General features: G+C 45.0%; 3 protein-coding genes and 1 non-coding gene across 8 annotated transcripts; 3 read left to right on the top strand and 1 right to left on the bottom strand.

The window, feature by feature from the left end:
• Positions 1-310: 310 nt before the first annotated feature.
• TRNAL-CAA (transfer RNA leucine (anticodon CAA)) lies at positions 311-394 on the top strand. The gene has a single exon. It is a non-coding gene; the product is annotated as a tRNA-Leu (tRNA).
• A 5448-nt stretch (positions 395-5842) lies between these two features.
• On the top strand, positions 5843-10311 carry LOC123059866 (uncharacterized). Of its 4 annotated transcripts, XR_006427614.1 has the most exons (11): positions 5843-6101; positions 6481-6636; positions 7302-7361; positions 7474-7581; positions 7654-7749; positions 7931-7993; positions 8193-8529; positions 8766-8878; positions 8968-8998; positions 9076-9871; positions 10089-10311. XR_006427614.1 is itself a non-coding variant. In XM_044482397.1 (10 exons), exons 2-10 carry the CDS (start codon positions 6481-6483, stop codon positions 9765-9767), a joined length of 1656 nt encoding a protein of 551 aa, XP_044338332.1. In that variant the 5' UTR covers positions 5843-6101; the 3' UTR covers positions 9768-10051. The 4 variants fall into 4 exon arrangements, 3 of the variants coding, with proteins under 3 accessions (XP_044338332.1, XP_044338333.1, XP_044338334.1); XM_044482397.1 differs by lacking the exon at positions 10089-10311 and having other exon boundaries at positions 9076-10051; XM_044482398.1 differs by lacking the exon at positions 10089-10311 and having other exon boundaries at positions 6481-6540; positions 9076-9931.
• On the top strand, positions 10089-11398 carry LOC123059869 (nuclear transcription factor Y subunit B-8). Its single transcript, XM_044482402.1, has 2 exons — positions 10089-10311; positions 10460-11398. Exon 2 carries the CDS (start codon positions 10477-10479, stop codon positions 11083-11085), a length of 609 nt encoding a protein of 202 aa, XP_044338337.1. The 5' UTR covers positions 10089-10311; positions 10460-10476; the 3' UTR covers positions 11086-11398.
• Positions 11399-13331: 1933 nt separating this feature from the next.
• LOC123059867 (peroxisomal membrane protein PEX14) lies at positions 13332-16896 on the bottom strand. 2 transcript variants are annotated; one of them, XM_044482400.1, is made up of 10 exons: positions 16618-16896; positions 16063-16262; positions 15913-15961; positions 15175-15362; positions 14908-15091; positions 14661-14810; positions 14421-14452; positions 14282-14327; positions 14131-14198; positions 13332-14044 (listed from the first exon to the last, which is right to left on the bottom strand). In XM_044482400.1, the coding sequence occupies exons 1-10, from the start codon at positions 16649-16651 to the stop codon at positions 13553-13555; spliced, it is 1443 nt and encodes a 480-aa protein (XP_044338335.1). In that variant the 5' UTR covers positions 16652-16896; the 3' UTR covers positions 13332-13552. The 2 variants fall into 2 exon arrangements, with proteins under 2 accessions (XP_044338335.1, XP_044338336.1); XM_044482401.1 differs by having other exon boundaries at positions 13332-14041.
• Between the last annotated feature and the right edge of the window lie 1857 nt (positions 16897-18753).

Raw genomic sequence — 18753 nt, 5'->3', positions numbered from 1 at the left:
GGTCATCCTCATTTTCTAAAAAAAAATGTTTGCTACAAACAGAAACACTTTTTAAGACATAAGGGCTGCAGAGCTATGCAAGCATTGGCCAACAAGAGGAATAGCTACAAGTCTACAAAACATACCTGGGAAGCTATGCAAGAATTAGTAGTTGGCCATGCTCGTACAATATAATAACAATGCTGTGAGACACAATACCAAAGATGTTCAAGAACATGCACTGGCTAGGGACACTGCAAGGCAGGACTTTGGAAAGCTTCCAAACGGAAAAGCAAAACTTTAGGAAGATTACTATTATTTTGAACACCGAGTCAGGATGGCCGAGTGGTCTAAGGCGCCAGACTCAAGTTCTGGTCCTCTTACGAGGGCGTGGGTTCAAACCCCACTTCTGACATTTTCTTTCTTTCTTTTTGGCTCAATAAAAATATGAAGAAACTAGTCCGATCACAATAAAAATATGAACTCTGACATTTTCTTTCTTTCTTTTTGGCTCAATAAAAATATGAACAAACTAGTCCGATCACAATAAAAATATGAACAAACTAGTCCGATCACTCCTCAATCCACTCTAAAATCAGTTATAACACGAACAACTATGTCATTATTATCTGCTCGGTGTTGGGGATTTTGGATACACATGCAAATGAAAAATGAAATTTCAGATACACCGCATCGGCGAGTCATGGAATTTTGTGTTTACTGCTTTCGGTCTCGACTTCCAGAATCCACACGGAAAACAACACTGAGCCTACTGTCACTCCTCTAGGAGCTAAAGTAATTTCAGCGTATGCTTCTTTCTTCAATGATGTCTCAACTCAACTCGTAGCTTAACTTCATTCAGGATACAGAAGAGGCATTGCTCTACACACGTTCCTCAAGCCTCCTGTTCAGTGGCGGAGCGTAGTGGGGACAATTCCAGGCCCTGGCCCCCCCTTTCAAAAGGAAAATTTACCAAATACACTTACTTATCTGCTAATTGCTCTACTAATCGTCCGGCGTCTCTGATCATCCTAGCCTTTTCTATGCCATATACACTCATTTGGTCCCTCCTAATATTTGATTCACGCTCCACCACTGCTCCTGTTCCCACGTGTTTTTCAACTATTCTGATCTCCCCTCGCAAATCATTTCCCTTTGTTTATTTGATTGCCGCTACATGATATGCTAAGTTAGGTGCTACCCAACAAGTTAGGAGAAGGCACTACCTGAGAAGTTAAAACAAAGTGAAGCAATGTAAGGTGATATCTAGTTTCATGAAGCTGGAGTTGTATATATAAGGGAAAGTATTATTAACGCAAGTGAAAGTTGGAGCGCGTATTTTGTTTCACGTGGCCAATGCCCAGAGTTTCAGTATGTATGTCGTCAATCAATATGAACCTTGCACACCTGCCGGTTCACTTTGAAAACCTTTGCCATAAAAGCTCGAGCTACCGCGAAAAAGTTGGCTACCCTAAGCAGCTTCTACTTCACTTCATGGTTTATACATCCTTGAGTCTTTATTCTTTCAACATGTTTTCAGTAAGCTGTTGTTCAGAATCCACATGGAAAACAATACACACGCAGATAAACTCATTTTATCACTAACCATTGCTATCACAAACAAGTCCGTTAATACGACCTTCTCAGTATTCGGAATTTTATATGCAGGTAAAAATATATATAATTTCGTGTACATAGTATCATCAAGTGAAGCACCCAGATATCTAATCCCTTTTTTTCTGATATACGTGTTGTTGGTTACAACCAACATATATGCATAGATAATTAGATATGTGAACCGCACACAATAACAACACAGAATCCACATGTTTACAGGATCCACATGGAAGACAAGATGCATACAGTTATGCCTGCTTTTATCACTAATCATTGACATCACAAACAACTGTGTCAGTAGTGTGTGATCAACCGCCCATATGCTCATTCAAGGCAGAGTCTGAGAGTCACAGAGCGCCAGCTGATCCTGCTGCTGGCTGCGGCTCTTGTTTTGGAACGGACCTTGGCTGCCGAATGGCTATCGTTGGCATCAGCCGGTGGCAGGGGGGAGGTGCAGTGGCATAGGAACGAGCTTTCCTCTGCAACTGATGTCAGTGTTGGTACTGGTACAGGTGCGAGAGCATCAATGGTGGTACTGCCCCGGAGTAGTACTTCTAGCAATTCCTGATGTCCTTGAAGAAGTAAGAACACCTCAAGCTTGTACCTCTAGGAATCGTGATTCAGGTACAGGTCTATGCGCCACTTCTCCGGGATGATCTCCACGCGGACATTGTCCCAAGAACCAGCCGCCTTGAATTTGCGCTCGCAATGCGGTTGCCTACAAAGGCAATCAATGATAGCAAGAATGGTTTGTAAGGTGCATCAGACATGAGTACAATTTGCACCATTTAAAACAAGGCATAAAGTATTACATGCACTAGGTTGCCTTAGGACGCTACTCTCGCCTATCGCTGATGGCTGATGCTCGACTGGAAAAGCGTGAGCGCCAACACAACCAGAAAATCGATCCTTGTACACTACTACATATGCAGCTTGATCAACCCAAAGGCAACGAGGTAAGCCTACCATGCTGTGCAGCAGTGTGAGCACGCCTTGGGGCAATGAAAACCCGGTCGAGAATCATAGCGGACACCTCCAATGATGGCAGTGGCCCGCTGGCGCTCAGTGACAAGCAACGCCTGCATGCGCCGTGGAACGGTGAAGTATGACTAGAAGGCACCGGAGCCGCCATGCAGAGTGCCAATGGCCAACCAGCTGAGCTCCCGACCGCACTGATACCCCTCTACCCACATTCCTGAAGCCTCCTATTCCCAGTTTCCATTTGTTAACGTGGTTGCCCCTGCATTATATGCTAAGCTATGTGCTACCCAACAAGTTTCCTGGGGGAAGGTGCTAGCTTACAAGTTAAAACAAAGCGAAACAATGTAAGGTGATATCTACTCTGGTGAGGTCAGAGCAGTATATATAAAGGGGGTGCATTCAATATGTATGTCATCAACCAACATAAATTGAACAATCTACCACTAGTTCCCCCTTTGAAACCTACTAGCCAACTCGCCATAAAAGTTCAATTTACCATGAATAAAGTTGGCTATGCTAAGCAGTTTCTACTTCACTTTATGGTTTGAACATGCTAAGTTACCACCAAACCAACAAATGGCCTCGTCGAGTATTCACTATTTCAACATGTTTTCATTAATGTCGTTTATAATCCACATGGAAAACAAGACACACACAAACAGGCTCATTGTATCAATAATATTAGGTCAATCGCACACACCAAAGGGTGTGTTGGTTTATATATATGGAGATTTACATTGTACAAATGCATGACATTTTGCGTAAGCTACAAGTCTAATACACTCCCTCAATCTCAACCAAGATTCCTCAAGTTGAGATTGCGCCGACAATGCTCAAACAAAAGTAACGGCAATGGCTTGGTAAAGATATCCGCAAGTTGATCTTTAGAGGAGATTAACTCGATCTGAAGTAGCTTATGTCCAACACGTTCTGTGACAAAATAGTAGTCAACTTCGATGTGTTTTGTTCGTGCATGAAATACCAAATTGGAAGAAAGGTACGTAGCACTAGTGTTATCACACCAAGGAACTGATGGCTGTCGTTGAGGTACTCGTGACTCACAAAGCAAAGACTGTACCCAAATAAGTTTTGGAGTCGCATTAGCTATAGCCTTGTATTCAGCGTCTACATTGCTGCAAGATACCGTCACTTGCTTCGAGCACTCCAGGCGATCAAATTAGGTCCAAAGAAGACCGCATAACCCCCCGTGGATCACCGACCATCGGGATTGCCTACCTAGTCCGCATCCGAAAATGCAGAAAGAACACCAGATGAAACAAGCCGTAATGTAAGCCATAAGAGGCGCTCAGGCGTACATAACGAAGAATGTGCATGACAGCAAACCGGTGTGAATTCTGATGTGCATGGAGGTACTAGCAAACATGATTGACAACCAAGGAAATATCCGGTCCGGCGATAGTAAGATACTGTAGGCTGCAACAAAGACTACGGTACTCAGTAGCATTATCAGGAGATAGAGGATCACCATCATAAGCAGCAAGCTTGTCAGTAGCAGACATGGTTGTAGAGGAGGGGTTGCATTTCAGCATACCAGCACGACACAGAAGATCCAAAGAATACCTTTTCTGAGTCGGATAGAGTCCATGAGAAGTGTTAGCCACCTCCAAACCCAGAAAATAATGAAGCTTGCCAAGGTCGTTAATAGCAAAATCATAACAAGTGTTGACATAAGATGATCGAAAACAAACACTGAGGAACTTACAAGAATGATGTCATCAACATAAACCAGAAGATATATGGTGAGATTTGGTCGCTGAAAGAGAAATGGTGATGTATCTACCATAGAGGGAACAAACCCATGAACATGTAGAGCAGTCACAAGACGAGCATGCCAAGCACGAGTAGCCTGTTTCAGACCATATAGTTCTTTGTCCAAGCGACAAAACCTGGTGGTTGTCTCATGTAAACTTTCTCCTCTAACACACAATGAAGAAAGACATTCTAGACATCCAATTATCGAAGAGACCAACCACGAGTAACCGCCAGGGACAACAAGAGGCGAATGGTGGTGGGCTTGACAACCAGACTGAAAGTATCCACATAATCAAGTCCATGGCATTTTTTGAAACCTTTAGCAAACAAGTGGGACTTCCAATGTTCAATGGAGCAATCGGAATGTTCCTTCACTTTAAATGGAAGGGTTTTCCCTCTGGTTTCAGCGGCCATGGCTATGGAAGACGAGAGACTCCCCTCGGATGGGATCGGTCTTCTGAGGGGCTGTTTTTAGACGCTAAAATCCGAATCCCATCACCGCTTTGTAATTTCCCCGAGATCCGCAACTTTGAAAATTTGAAAAGTTTAGGGAGGTTAAAAACCTTCACGGACAAGTTTGCAACTAAAGGGGCATTGAAACCTTCATGAATTGCCCAGGCACCTGGCTAGGCGGCCCTGTAAGTAGGGTGCGTATGGCCGCTGGGGCTCTTCATGTGTAGCCCAGGCTCCCTAGTTGCTCTCTGGTGAAAAACTTCCCATCATATTTGTTCTGATATTTTTGGAGGTTAAAATACCTATTTTTTCTAGTAGCATGAACATAAAAAAAATGTAGACACGTTAGAGACATATCGGCCAATACCATTTTTGTTGTTTTTTTGTATTTGAGGAAAACATCACATAGAAATACGAGAAAAAAAACAATAAATAGTGGTCTGAAAATTTCATGATGGGAGAGACCAGAGGGGCTAGACCCAAACACCGCTCAACAGTCAACACTTGTGTAGAGCCATCCACCGCTCTGAACCTTGATGAACTCGCTCTTGTTTCCGAACCTTGGTGAACAAGTGAGGGGTTGCCGATGGAATGTGCAAACAGCACCGGCGCCTGCACGGGAGGAGATCGATCGAAGGTGAGCAAGACAGACATTCTAATCCCCGTTTTTTCTTGTATTTACCTGGTTAGCAGTTTTCAGCGCCTATGTGTGAATCCAAAATAAAAGCCGAGGCTAAAAGTTTACTACCCAACCCACTTTATGCCTCCTTTGGTTTGGAGGAATTTTATAGGAATTCTATAGGATAGGATTTGCAAACGGTTATAGGAATGGATTCCTATTTCTATATAGGATAGGAATCGATCCTTCACATTTTGGAGGAAAAAAAACATTAGCCTAGATTTAATGAAAAAATTTCTATCATATGCACCAAATGACATCTCTTCCTCTAAAAGAACTCACTTTCTATAATTTTTCTATTTCTATAAAATTTCTACCCTATGAACCTCAGCTATTCGGCAGGGTGCATGCCTGCATGGGCTGTCCTGGGCATAGCCCATCTGATGAAAAAAAAAGGCCTCCGCTATGCTCACTGGAGTCTCACTCGGCCACCCCTCTCCTCTCCCTGACCTAGCCGCCACCTCTGTCTCCCGCGAACTCCATGGCGACTGCGGCCTGATCTGCATCCCCGCCGCCCCTGCTGACCCCGTCTACCACGCCCTGGTCTTCAAATCGCGGCTGCCGCACTTCAACCTCGCCGCCGCCAGGTCCGGCACACCGTCGCCGCCGGCCGGGAGAGGTAGCTGCTCCGCTTCCTCCTCCCCCTTTCCTTCCCCTACCTCCCTTCTTCCTGCCTCGGCCCGGCGATCCCCTGCTGCGTCACCAGGGATTTTTGACAAGGGATGAGGCCTGCCAATTTCTTTGGACTTGGTGTTGTAAAACTATTGCTGTACTGTTTTCTTTATGTGCTTAAACATGCTTTTGAGCTGCTGAAATGTGCTTTTGATGTGCTGAAATGTGTTTTTTGTATGCTGGAATTCATTTGTATGAGCTGAAACATGCTTTTTATGCGCTGAAATGTGTTTTTTGTGTGCTGAAATGTGCTTTTTGAGGTGCTGAAATGTGCCTTTTTAAATGTGCTGAAATGTGTTATTAACTTCTGAATGTTTATGTTGTAGATGGATGATGAGGCGCAGGAGACTCCAAATGTTGGTGATCTTCCCAAGAAGGCCCCCAAGGTGATGAATTGGACTCCACCCATGTCTGCGTTGATGTTGAAAGGCCTTTCAGAGGTGGCGGCAAGAGGTGCCAAGACTGAAAAAGGATTCAATGAGGTTGAAAAATTGAAAGTTGCAAAGCGTATATCTTCTTTCGTTGGTTATGACGTGTCTATTACCCAAGTGCACAATCGTATTCGCAAGTGGCGGAATAGGTGGACAAGGATTGTCTATTTGAAGGATTTAAGTGGGGCACTTTGGGATCATGACAAGAAGATGGTAGTCCTAGAAGAGAAGATACATAAGTAGCTGCCCACCCGGGCTCACACGACTCGACCCTAGCCCATACACGACTCGCTTACAAGGCCCATGGCCCAAGTCACCACGCAGGGTGTTGCAAGTTCAGTTAAGTTCAATTACTGAACTTGCATTTCTTCAGTCCGCTGCAGATGCAGGGCTGCTGCTATCTGCAGGCGCGACATATTTCACCAGCTATTCAGCAGCACTGCTTTTAGGTGTCACTCACTCACTCACTCACTCGGATGTCAGTACTTGCGGTTTTCCTCAGTTGGAATCGCACTTGAGAAATCATAGGGTTTACATATGACGCTATCAAAACTATTGCATGTGGCAAAGGGATTAATAAGAAATTAAAGGTACATTCAACTCCCGGGAGGAGGATTAAACTGTGCTTCTCGTATGGACGCTACTACTAGATTGGTGGCATTCAATTTATCTCCAACCTTCATAATTAACGTGAGTTTGGTGATCTTTATTATCAGGTAAGTGTCTTCAGAGAACAAATTCTCCAACTTGCTGGGATTGCTTGTCATGAAGAGGAGGTGTGTGTCGTCCTTTAGTAACACCGTGATTGAAATTCAGCATGTCCTTGCCGCTCTGTGCTTTAATAGCAGCTTCTTTGATACTATCATGGTTTTGTATCACCCATGTTAGGGAAAATCACGGACAGAGCTACTGGAGAAGCTCAAAACATGTAACAAGGTTATGCTAGTTGAACTGTGCCGTTCATTTGATGTCCCTGGTTCAACAAGCACTAAGAAGGTTGGCCCAGAATTGTTTTTTATCTGCTGCGCTCAGTTTCACATGAAAACCCTTTGCTTTTGTGTTTTGCAGGATGAATTAGTGACAATAGTGATGGAGTTCTTGATGGAACACTGTTCTGGTATTATTTACACAGATCCTGATAAGGCTCAACTTCTTAGCTGCCAGGTGATTTGGGCATATCAGTTTGTTACAACACTTACTCTTCTGCTAATAAAAGATGTTTTCGGTTGTCTGTCATAACTGTTAGCCTATGTATACCTCTACATGTTAGGTTAAGCCAGTTTGACTGGTATTGTCATTGGCACACTGATTCTTTTTTATGACATGGTGTTTTATTGATTTGCAGAAATTTAAGAAAAGAAAGCGCAAGAAGAATGGAGCGGATCTATCTGGTGGTGAACCTTCCAAGGTATGACATATGTGCATCTTACTTCTTTTGGTAGTGATGCATTTATGTTTGGTTTTGTTTAGTGCCACTAAAGTTACTTATTTATCTAATACTACCTGAACTCATGGTCCCATGTGTGCTGCATTGCAAGAAGTTCTTTCACCATTTTCATAAGCCGTCTCCACATATTTATTTTTCCCATTTTTCCAAACTACTGCAGAAAAGGAAACCAGATGGAACTCTACTGGAATTTTGTAGTCAAGAGGAAGCAGATGGGAGAAAAGCTGTAGAAGATAGAACAAACCATTCCGAGTTCAGCTTGAGGGATAGCAGAGATGAGCTGGTAAATGACTCCGCGTTGGGGAAATTAGCTGTAGTTCCACTGCCAGGAGTACCGTTTCCTACAGATGAACAAACGCTAATCACAACACCATCTGCAAAGTTATTTAGCAATGTTGAGAATGATACCATGGATATGGCGGCTTCAATGAAGAAAAACATTTCTGTTACCAAGAAAAAGGCAATCCAAAACACAGATTCCAAGGAGAAATCTGGTGGTATGCCTTACTTTCACTTGTGCGCATGTGGTTGAGTGTGGCTCACTTGTTATAGGTTCATACAACATACAGCACTATCTTTCTGCTATCCGTTTCCGAAATCTATCTTGAGATGGGGGTCAACCAATTCTAGTTTTCTTGTTACTATGCAAGTGAAATACTTTACAGATAACGTGTGTGATCTCTAGTCTCTCCTTTGTAATATGTTTCAAAACCTTGTTTCATTGGTATGAAAGGTAAAACTATGTCTAGAGGAGATGCGAAACCATGGAAGCAGGCACCGAAACCAAGTAAGGATGAGCTGAGACAGGCTGTCTCCTGTATATTGGGTGCTGCAAATTTTGCCACGGTGAGATACATTGCACATCATTGATCTTTAACATTTCCTCCATTCACCGTTAAATCTTGATATGTTTCTTTTGTTTTCACTAATTTTAGATGACTTTTGGAGAGGTTGTAAAAGCAGTTGGTATGTCTTTGCTTCCTCTTCCCTTTTTAATTAGTTGATATCGGCAAATCTTTTCTGATGGGTTTCCATATCTTCAGACAAATACTTTGGCAAGGATTTGTTTGAGAGGAAGCCGCTGGTAAGGGCCTTGATAGAGGAGGAGCTGTTTAGGCTAGCCAAGGAGGCTGAGAGGAAGGAAGTGGAAGAGGAGGAAGCAATGGAAGCAAAAGTAAAAGCTGCCAAGGACAGCGCAAGGGATGGAAGAGTTGAATCAGACATAGACAAGGAGGAATATGAAGTTGAAGCTGGTCCAGATGGTAAATCTAAGGATGCTGAAAAGATTGGCAACAGCAAGAGTAGTGATAAAGGTGGTAAAAGTGGGATTTGTGTGAAGGCTGGCGAGAAGGGAAATAGCAACGCTGCTGCCGCTGAAAATTTACAAGATGGAAAGTCCGAAGTTGACGACACAAGGAAGAAAGAATTTAGCAAGGATTGCGAGGCTGAAAAGATTGTGCAGAATGCAAATGGCGATGGTGGCATGGAAATGTTGAGGGATGGTGAAGCTGAAACTGGGAATAATTGCAACGGTAACACCATAGGAGGTTCTGGAGAAAAAGATGACACTACAGATGGCAGATGTGAAGAAGGCAGGGCTGAAAAAGATGCAGAAAATGCTGGTGACTGTGAACCTGAAGAATCTGAAACTAATGAACCAGAAGCAGAAGTAAAAGATGTGAAATCTAAGGAAGCCAGTGGCAATGAGATTACCCTATCCCATGGTGCTAACTAAATGTGGCAAAACAAAATAGATGCTAGGCAACATGATTACTGAAGCGAGACGCGGATGATGGTCGAGCGGAAGATTCTGAAGGCAGTACAAGCACCAAAATTGATGTAGGTTGAAGCGCCTTTGTGGACGATGTGAAAACTGATGTAGGATAGTTTATGGAGGATTAGATTTCCATGCGGACTGTAGTATCAGGTTAGGAAATGGACAGAATGTTGTATAAATTGTGCTTGACATGCTTGTTGTACCGACCTTCCTTGTTTAGCTTGAAGAGTCTTTCCTTTTTCCTTGCTTGACTTGATGATTAGCTCTTTTCTTGTCCAGAACTGCTGCTTTACTTGGTGACAAGGATGGGCGGGCGGACGGACGGACGGCCTGGATTGGTCTGACATGGCAGTAATAGACGGTTGTCCAATGTGACAGGTGGAACATACTTATCGACTGACCAACGGCTGGCTTGGCTCCACGTTCACAGCTCCATCCCTTCTTATCCGCGCAATCCAACGGACCGGACCCAGCCAAGCCATTCCCCACCACCCTCTCCCAGGTCCCCGCTGCCAACCCTCCACCATCTCCTCTCCTCTCCTCTTCTTGTTGCACTGCACTGCACTCTCCAAACATTGATTTCCAACTTTCCGTACAAGTGTCCTTCCTTCCAGTTAAGTTCACCACTTGCTTCTTGATTTGAGACACAGATCGAGGAGGAGGAGCCATGCCGGAGTCGGACAATGACTCCGGCGGGCCGAGCAACACCGGCGGGGAGGGGGAGCTGTCGTCGCCGCGGGAGCAGGACCGCTTCCTGCCCATCGCCAACGTCAGCCGCATCATGAAGAAGGCGCTCCCGGCCAACGCCAAGATCAGCAAGGACGCCAAGGAGACGGTGCAGGAGTGCGTCTCCGAGTTCATCTCCTTCATCACCGGCGAGGCCTCCGACAAGTGCCAGCGCGAGAAGCGCAAGACCATCAACGGCGACGACCTGCTCTGGGCCATGACCACCCTCGGCTTCGAGGACTATGTCGACCCGCTCAAGCACTACCTCCACAAGTTCCGTGAGATCGAGGGCGAGAGGGCCGCCGCCACGTCAACGTCAACGTCAACCACGCCCGACATGCCAAGAAACAACAACAACAATGCCACCGGTTACGCCGACGCCCCGGGAGGCATGATGATGATGGGGCAGCCCATGTACGGCTCGCCGCCGCCGCCACAACAGCAGCAGCAGCACCAACATCAGATTGCAATGGGAGGGAGAGCGGGCTTTCCCTATCTCGGAGGCGGCGGCGGGTCGTCGTCATCGTCGGGGTTCGGACGGAAAGAGTGACATCTTTTCTTTTCTTTTCTTTTCTTTTTGAGCTGACCAAAGTGAGTGATTTCAACATATGTTCCTCTCTTGGATGAAGCCTCCTGTAGCTTAAATCCATTCAGCACAGTGAGGAATACTTGTTCTACCCACGTTGCTGAAGCCTTTTTTTTCAACTCTTCCGCTCTCCCCTCGCAAATCAGTTTTCTTTTGCTTATGCGGTTGCCTCTACGTTGTATATATGCTGAGCTATGGGGGTACCCAACAAGGTTTTTAAGGGGAAGGTGCTGCCCGATAAGTTAAAATAAAGTGAAGCGATGTATGGTGATATCTACTCTGGTGAAGTAACACAAGCGAAATTTGGAGCCTGCATTCAGTATGTATGTCATCAATCAAAATATATAAATTGAACAATCTGCCAGTTCCCTTTGAAAGCAACTATATACTAGCCAATTCGCCATAAAAGCTCGAGTTACCGAGAAAATGTTGGCTATGCTAAGCAGTTTCTACTTCACTTCACGGTTCGGACATGCTAAGTTACTAGCAAACGAACAAACAAACTGCCTCGTCGAGCGTTCACTCTCAACATGTTTTCAAATAATGTCGTCTTTCAGAATCCACAATTTGCCATAAATACCAATATATTGATGTTAAAAGAACTCATTATAGGAACCGTGCGACCTACCAATCTAGTACTTTGGAAAACTTCAAATGGAAAAGGCGAAGTAAACTCTTGAAAGATAACCAATACTTTCAACCTGAAAACCGAGTCAGGATGGCCGAGTGGTCTAAGGCGCCAGACTCGAGTTCTGCTCCTCCTACAAACCTTAACAATTGTTTTCCTTGTTTTGCTCTCCAATGGAGAAAGAAGAAACTAGTTTCATCAGTCCTCAATCCATTTTGCACCAAGACCAGCTCTTCCTGCTTTATTGGTAGACTTGATTATGTAAGTATTTTGATTTGTCACCCCACAAGTTTGATTTCTCAGTATTTTGCCGCAACCATCCATGTGTACCTCATTGATTACCTTTTTAATTACTTGTAAGTACCTAAGTATGCATAAACTTCCCAACATTTTCCTTCGATGGGTAGAGCTTCCATTCAGAATGGGGAAGACACTAGTTTGCATGAACAACAAGTGGAAAAAACAAGAACAAGACAGCTATCACTGCAGCAAAAAAAACAGACCCACGACAAATTTAATTTCAGCATCTATCAGTGGGATGAAGACACAACTTCTAGGTACATGTCAAAACAATAATAAAGGCACTCAAGTTCATTCAGTGTCGGAAACAACAGCGCGAGCCATGTCCGGCCATGTTCCTCATTATGTCTCCTGTTGTCACATGTGTTTTCAACTCTTCAGTTCTCTTGCAAATAGATTTTGCTTGATTTATGTGTTTGTCCCCTGCATCATGTACTACTATGTGAACCTACCGACAAGTTAAAAGAAATGAAATGATTTAACCGGATGTCTACTCTAGTGAAGTTCCAGAGGTATGTATAAGGGGAGGAAGAATTATTAATGCAAGTGAAAGTCGGTAGAGCATGGATTTGTTTCGCATTGAAAGCTCAAGATAGCAAGAAAAGGTCGGCTGCGCTAAGCAGTTCCTACTTCGACTCTGCGATTTAAACAGACGCGAGTTGCCGACAAACCTATAAAATTGAAATATCTGCATTTCATTTCTGGTACTCTTACCTCATCTGGGAACCACAAAAGTTCAACATGTTTCTCACTCTGAGATGGAAGCGCAACTTCAAGCTTAACTTAATCCAGCATACAGAATAGCTGCTCGACCCATGTTCCTGAAGCCTCCTGTTCCCGCATGTTTCTTCAACTCTTCTGCTATCCCCTCGCAAATCGTTTCCCTTTGTGTGATTTCCCATACATGACATACTAAGCTAGGCGCTACCCGACCGGTTTGTATTTTAGGGAAAGGAGCATGCTACTTGACAAGTTAAAACAAAGTGAAACGATGTACCGCGATATCTAGTCTGGTGGAGTTGGAGCAGTATATATAAGCAGGGATCTTATAAACACAAGCGAAAATTGGAGCGTCTATTTGTTTTCATGCATATCAACATAAATTCTACATACCTACTAGTTCACTTGGAAAGTTACTATCCAATTCACCATAAAAACCAGAGCTACCGCGGAAAAGCTGAAGTTACCAGCAAACGAATAAGGGTGCACACACACGGGGATATGCTCATTTCATCACTAATTATAGCTATCCAAGCCGCTGGTTGATATGACATGCTCGGTATTTGGAATTTTACATACAGGTAGAAAATATAAGTGATTCCGTATACATGGTACCGTCAAGTGAATCGCACAGGTATATAATCCAATTTTTTTCTTATACACGCGCTGCTAATTACAACCATCATATACAGTTTCCAATACCTAATTAACAGTGTATAGATAATTAGATATGTGAACCGCACACAACAACACAGAAAATTGAATGAACTGCACTCGTCAAAATCAGGCGGCTCCAGGCCCTTCTCCATTCTCACCGTTGGCCGCGCCAGCCATGGTGCCCATGGCAGCACTGCTACTAGGTGATTCGTCACCGGTGATGGCGGGTGATCGACCGCCCAACTGCTCATTCACGGCAGAGTCTGCCGATCTCGGAGCATCGGCTGAGCCTGCTGCTGGCTGTGGCTCTTGTCTTGGAAGGGACCTTGGCTGCCGAATGGCGGCCGCGGCCTCCGCCATGGCAACCCCTGGTGGCTGTGGGGGAACCCAGTGGCGCTGGAACGGGCTTTCCTGTGCAACTGGTGCCGCTGCTGGTGCTGGAGCTGGTACTGGTACCGGTGCTGGAGCTGGTGCTGGTGCCGGTGCTGGAGCATCAATGGCGTTGCTGCCCCCGGAGTAGTACGGAGGAGAACCGTAGTAGCCCTCCCGAGTGCCAGGGTTCGATCTGTCATAGCCCATCTGCGGCTGGAACCCGTACCCAGCCCTCGGCACCCGCTGCTGCAAGTACAGAGCATCCAATTTAAGCGTAATTCTAGAGCCACTGTCCTGTTTTTGCTATCTTAAAGGATGATACAGTAGCTTACATCAACATAAGATCTTGGAAATGATCCCGATGTAGGTTCTGCAGGTAACGGCATGAACGGTTGCCTCCCTGTCCAAACATAACACAGGAGTGAACAAGTGCAAGGTAGGAGATATGGTGGTAGCAGCTCATGTTAGTTCCTTAGTTCTTACCTGAGTCAAAATCACCATTTGGCGTCGTTGTGTACATATTGGTTTGCTACAAACAGAAACGCTGGGTAAGACATAAGGACTGCAAAACTATGTAAGTACTGACGAACAGGAGGAATAACTACAAGTCTACAAATCATACCTGGGAAGTTCTCCATGAATTAGTAGTTGGCCCTGTTGGTACAATATACAATAAGAATGTGGTGAGACACAATACCAATAGATATTAAAATAACTCGTTAGAAACCCTACAACCTGCCAATCTAGTATTTTCTATGCAGAAGGTTCACATAAGCAAGGATATGGCCATATGGGTGAGAATAGTCAATTCAAAATTAACAGAATAATGTGCCCGTATAATGCATAAATATTCATTTCTAACCATTCCATGGTCCAGGTTGAGCATGCTCTTCCAACATATTGTACTGCGAAAACCGATTCTCCCTTGTATGATGTAATGTCTCGCTCAAGGATTTCAACACCTCTGCCTGAGAATCCAATGCTTCTGTTAACTTTACAAGTATCTTCTTATCTGTTAACAAGAGAAAACCACTAATATAATCAACCTCGAACAATAATGGTTATCCTAGAGCAAGAATATGCTAAATTATTAAGAAATGTTTCTTAACCTTCTTCCTTTGAAGCCAGTAATTCTTGGTTTGTTTTAGCAATAGTAGAAAAGGCTGATGAGGAAGCTTCCATAGCCTCTTTAATTTCACCATAAAGCTTGGATTTCAGTTCGTTGTCCGCATTTTCATCTCCTTCAGAAACGACTCTACGGGTCCAAGATTTTAGCCTAGGCAGGAACAATTTCTGTGCAAAATACACACGCAAACAAAGTTAATCCCTCAATTCTTCCACTAAAATCATGACCATTTGCAGAAAACACAATATACCTTGATGACGACAACTGAACTGGCTCCAACTCCAAGGAAAATACCAGCACCAAGGAGCGTATGATACCAGCTAAATTGTGTCTGCGTTTGTGGGACAATATGACCAGTGGCGACAGAGACAGTTGGTGCTTGTGGCGACTGAACTGACGCGTAAGGCTGCACCCCGGCAGATTGATTTGGATTGCTTGCTGGAAGCAAAGAAAGCAAGGCAGCCTTTTAGCATATAAGTTAACAAAAATGTTACAGATTTCAGGACAGAACTTTGAAGCGTAGATATTAAATGTCATGCAAGGAAGACATTCTTCTATTTTGAATAGGCTAGCTGCCAGCAAGAGCAACTGTAGACTTATTCCGGATTTCCATGTGAGGGACCAGAATAGCATAAGGACTATATTTTCAGCAATAAAAATATCTTATAATTAAGTATTTAGTCATACTATTTGTTCTGAAGCTATCCTAGTAATTTTTCCGAAACAAAATGTGTGTCTGAACTAGATGAATGCCCCTTGAAGAAAATACCATTTAGATGCATTACCTAAATTACTTTTGTTCACATCATCAGATGATAAAAAGAGAGTAAGTTCAGTCAAAATTACATAGATACAAGATGCTGTGTGCAAGGCATAGATTGAACATAATGTAAAGAGATCCATCCAATTAGACAGCAAACAAATTAACAGAGGAGTAATACTGTAAACCATTACTTCATTAGCTCAACCATTCAGCATGTGGAGATACCTTGTTGCGAACCAACAGCCGCAGCATCCGTACTGCTTGTCGGTGGATCCTGCAAGACATCAAGCCAATCAGGAACACAACACTTGATTCTCTTCCTCATTTTCTCAGCTAAAACATCCGTGCGGAGGTGACCGGAAAATAGCAACTTACAGGAACCCGACGGAAGGCCTCGTCGATTTCCTCCTTCGTGAGCCCTTTCTTCTCCAGGAAAGAGTACCTGTAGGACACCGGTGAACCCTTCACCTTCGGATGCGCGAGGAAATTGACGGCGTTCTGCACGTAATCCTCCCGCACTGCTTGTGGGGCTTGGAGTACCAGATTTTCCGAGGATCCGCCTCCGCCGGAACCATCTGCGGCATTAGAAAAGTTAGAATATATATATACAGTTTCACTCTAAGAACAGTGCAGGTCTGACAAAAATTGATCTTTCAACATCAGCCCCAATTTGACAAAGCTGCTCGCGAACTTCAAAAGAGATTTGAGCTGGGATCGACCACCGCGAATCGTGGAACCCAGTTCGATTAGCATCAATCCGACGAGCCCAGAGGGTATCTAATCGCCCGCATGTGCTGATACAAACCCTCGCCTCTCGTTACCCACGAGATCCCCCACGCAGGGTGCTGCTTAATCAGCGAGGCGCGAGGAGGGTTCCCAGGCAGCTTGAGAAATCAGGAAGGTTTCGGCCCGGCGGGTTAGGAATCTGACCTTGCGGCGAGGAGCTGGGCGGCTGCGCGGCCATTGGTGTGGCTTCACGGCCGCATCAAGCGCGGGATCTCGCCGACGACGAGGACGACGACGGGCGGCGGCGGCGGCGGCGGCGGAAGTGGATAATAGCAGGACCGGGGAGAGTACGCGCGTCACGTATATTCACACGTGCTTTATCTTCAGATGAAAATATGGAGAGAAAAGAATACAGAAAAGAGCCCTATGCATATAAACAAACTTTTAATTTTGGCCGCTGCTACAAATCAGCCGGCTTATTTCGTGGAGAAATCAGTCGCCTTGCGCACCGTCCGATGAAAAGGGCCACAACCATTGGATTGGTTCTTTCACACAACGCACGCCACGCATGTGCACAGCCGGAAGTAGTAACTAGTAGTAACTGCCCCCGAACAGCAGTGCAACGCTGATTCATCGGAGCGCTGGTTGTCGCTCGCCATTACAACAACTGCGGCTAGTGAAGCTTCATCGCAACACCGACAGCCCAGATGATGCTTCATTGCCTCCCGTTGTCGGAGCACCGGCGACTGCTTGCAGCCCCGACGGCCCCGACCATGCTTCAATGGAGCCCGCCGTCCGAGCACTGGTCACTCCATACAACACCGACGGCCCGACAAATGCTTCATTGCATCCCGCCGTCAGAGCACCGGCGACTCCTTGCAGCACCGATGGCCCAAGGACAATACTTCATTGCAGCCCGCCGTCTAAGCACTGGCGAGTCCTTGCAACATCAACGGTCCCGACGATGCTTCATTGCAGCCCACCGGCGACTCCTTGCAGCACAGACGGCCCAAGGACAATGCTTCATTGCAGCCCGCCGTCTAAGCACTGGCGAGTCCTTGCAACATCAACGGTCCCGACGATGCTTCATTGCAGCCCACCGGCGAAGCTTCACTGCAGCGCCACCACCAGCATGACGGCGACACTGGGTGCTGGGACGAAGCATGGCGGCGACGGGATGCTGCGATGCAGCATGAGTGGGGCGCAACACCGCAACGTGGTGGTTGCTGCCATGGCCGCATGCCGTCCTTGGCCTGCAGCAGCGGTGGATGTTGCCAATGGCAAGGGATGCGCGGTGGTCGGCCATGGAGCAAGCATCTCTTCATATCAATGGTAGATGAGATAGATGAGAAAAGGGGAAAAGCGATGGAAAGAAAGACGGGTGGAAGGGGAGAAGATAAGGTTGGCTGGTTGACCCCACATGGCACGTGTCGCGTGGGAAAGGAGGTTTACACGAGGAGGAAATCAACCGGATGATTTTAAACGTTTTCCTTTATTTTTTTTGGGGAGTCATATATGAACAGCTTTTCAATAGGAAATTGGCTACAGTAGCAATTTGGCAACTATCCGTTCTAAAATGATTTTTTTTTCTATGCAAGAACTATACGAAACAATTTCGTTCTATACAATTCGCTCTATCGGTGGCGACGCAGCAGGGTGCGACGAGACTAGAAGTAACAGCAAAGTTGTCCCAGAGTACTCTATCTAGGAGGAAGGTCCTTCATACTTGCTTGTAATCTACATGCACGGTGTCTAACGAAACACACAAGACAACTCGTAATGGAGATCAGATCCACTTAGCCGCGTGTCTTGCAGGTCATGCTCGACTTGTCGTGAAGCCATGGCATCGTAATCATTTTGCTCATGTGGCACATGACATGGTCGATCCACCCCGATTACCACGCCTCCTATTTCCATCGTGTGTTCATTTATCTCTTTAGCTTCTCTCACTCATGTGCTCTCTACCTACCTACTTGATGACCTAGACAAATGCTACTAACAAATTAAAACAAAGTGAAACCGCCCAACATATATGTCTGCTCCTATGAAAAGAGAGCGGCTTATATAAAGGGAGAAATCAATATTTACTCAGATGAAGGTTGGTGGAGAACTTATTAATCTACATGTGGTAAATTTTCTTAAGTTGTAGTGGGTATAATTTTCTTAACTAATGTAGATTTTACTATTCTTAAAGCTTGAACTGATGAAGTAAATTGGTAAGGTGCTACATGTTTCACCTTACAAGATACACATATGTAAGACTTACTAGCAAAAGAGCATGTGCGTTGCAACGTGAGAAGAAAATACCGCACGGCCCTAACCCAATAACCATGACTAAGA

This window comes from Triticum aestivum, chromosome 3A, assembly GCF_018294505.1.
Source record: "Triticum aestivum cultivar Chinese Spring chromosome 3A, IWGSC CS RefSeq v2.1, whole genome shotgun sequence".
Taxonomy (NCBI): domain Eukaryota; kingdom Viridiplantae; phylum Streptophyta; class Magnoliopsida; order Poales; family Poaceae; genus Triticum; species Triticum aestivum.
Note: the sequence above shows the minus strand (reverse complement) of the source record. Positions and strands in the feature narration are given on the sequence as shown.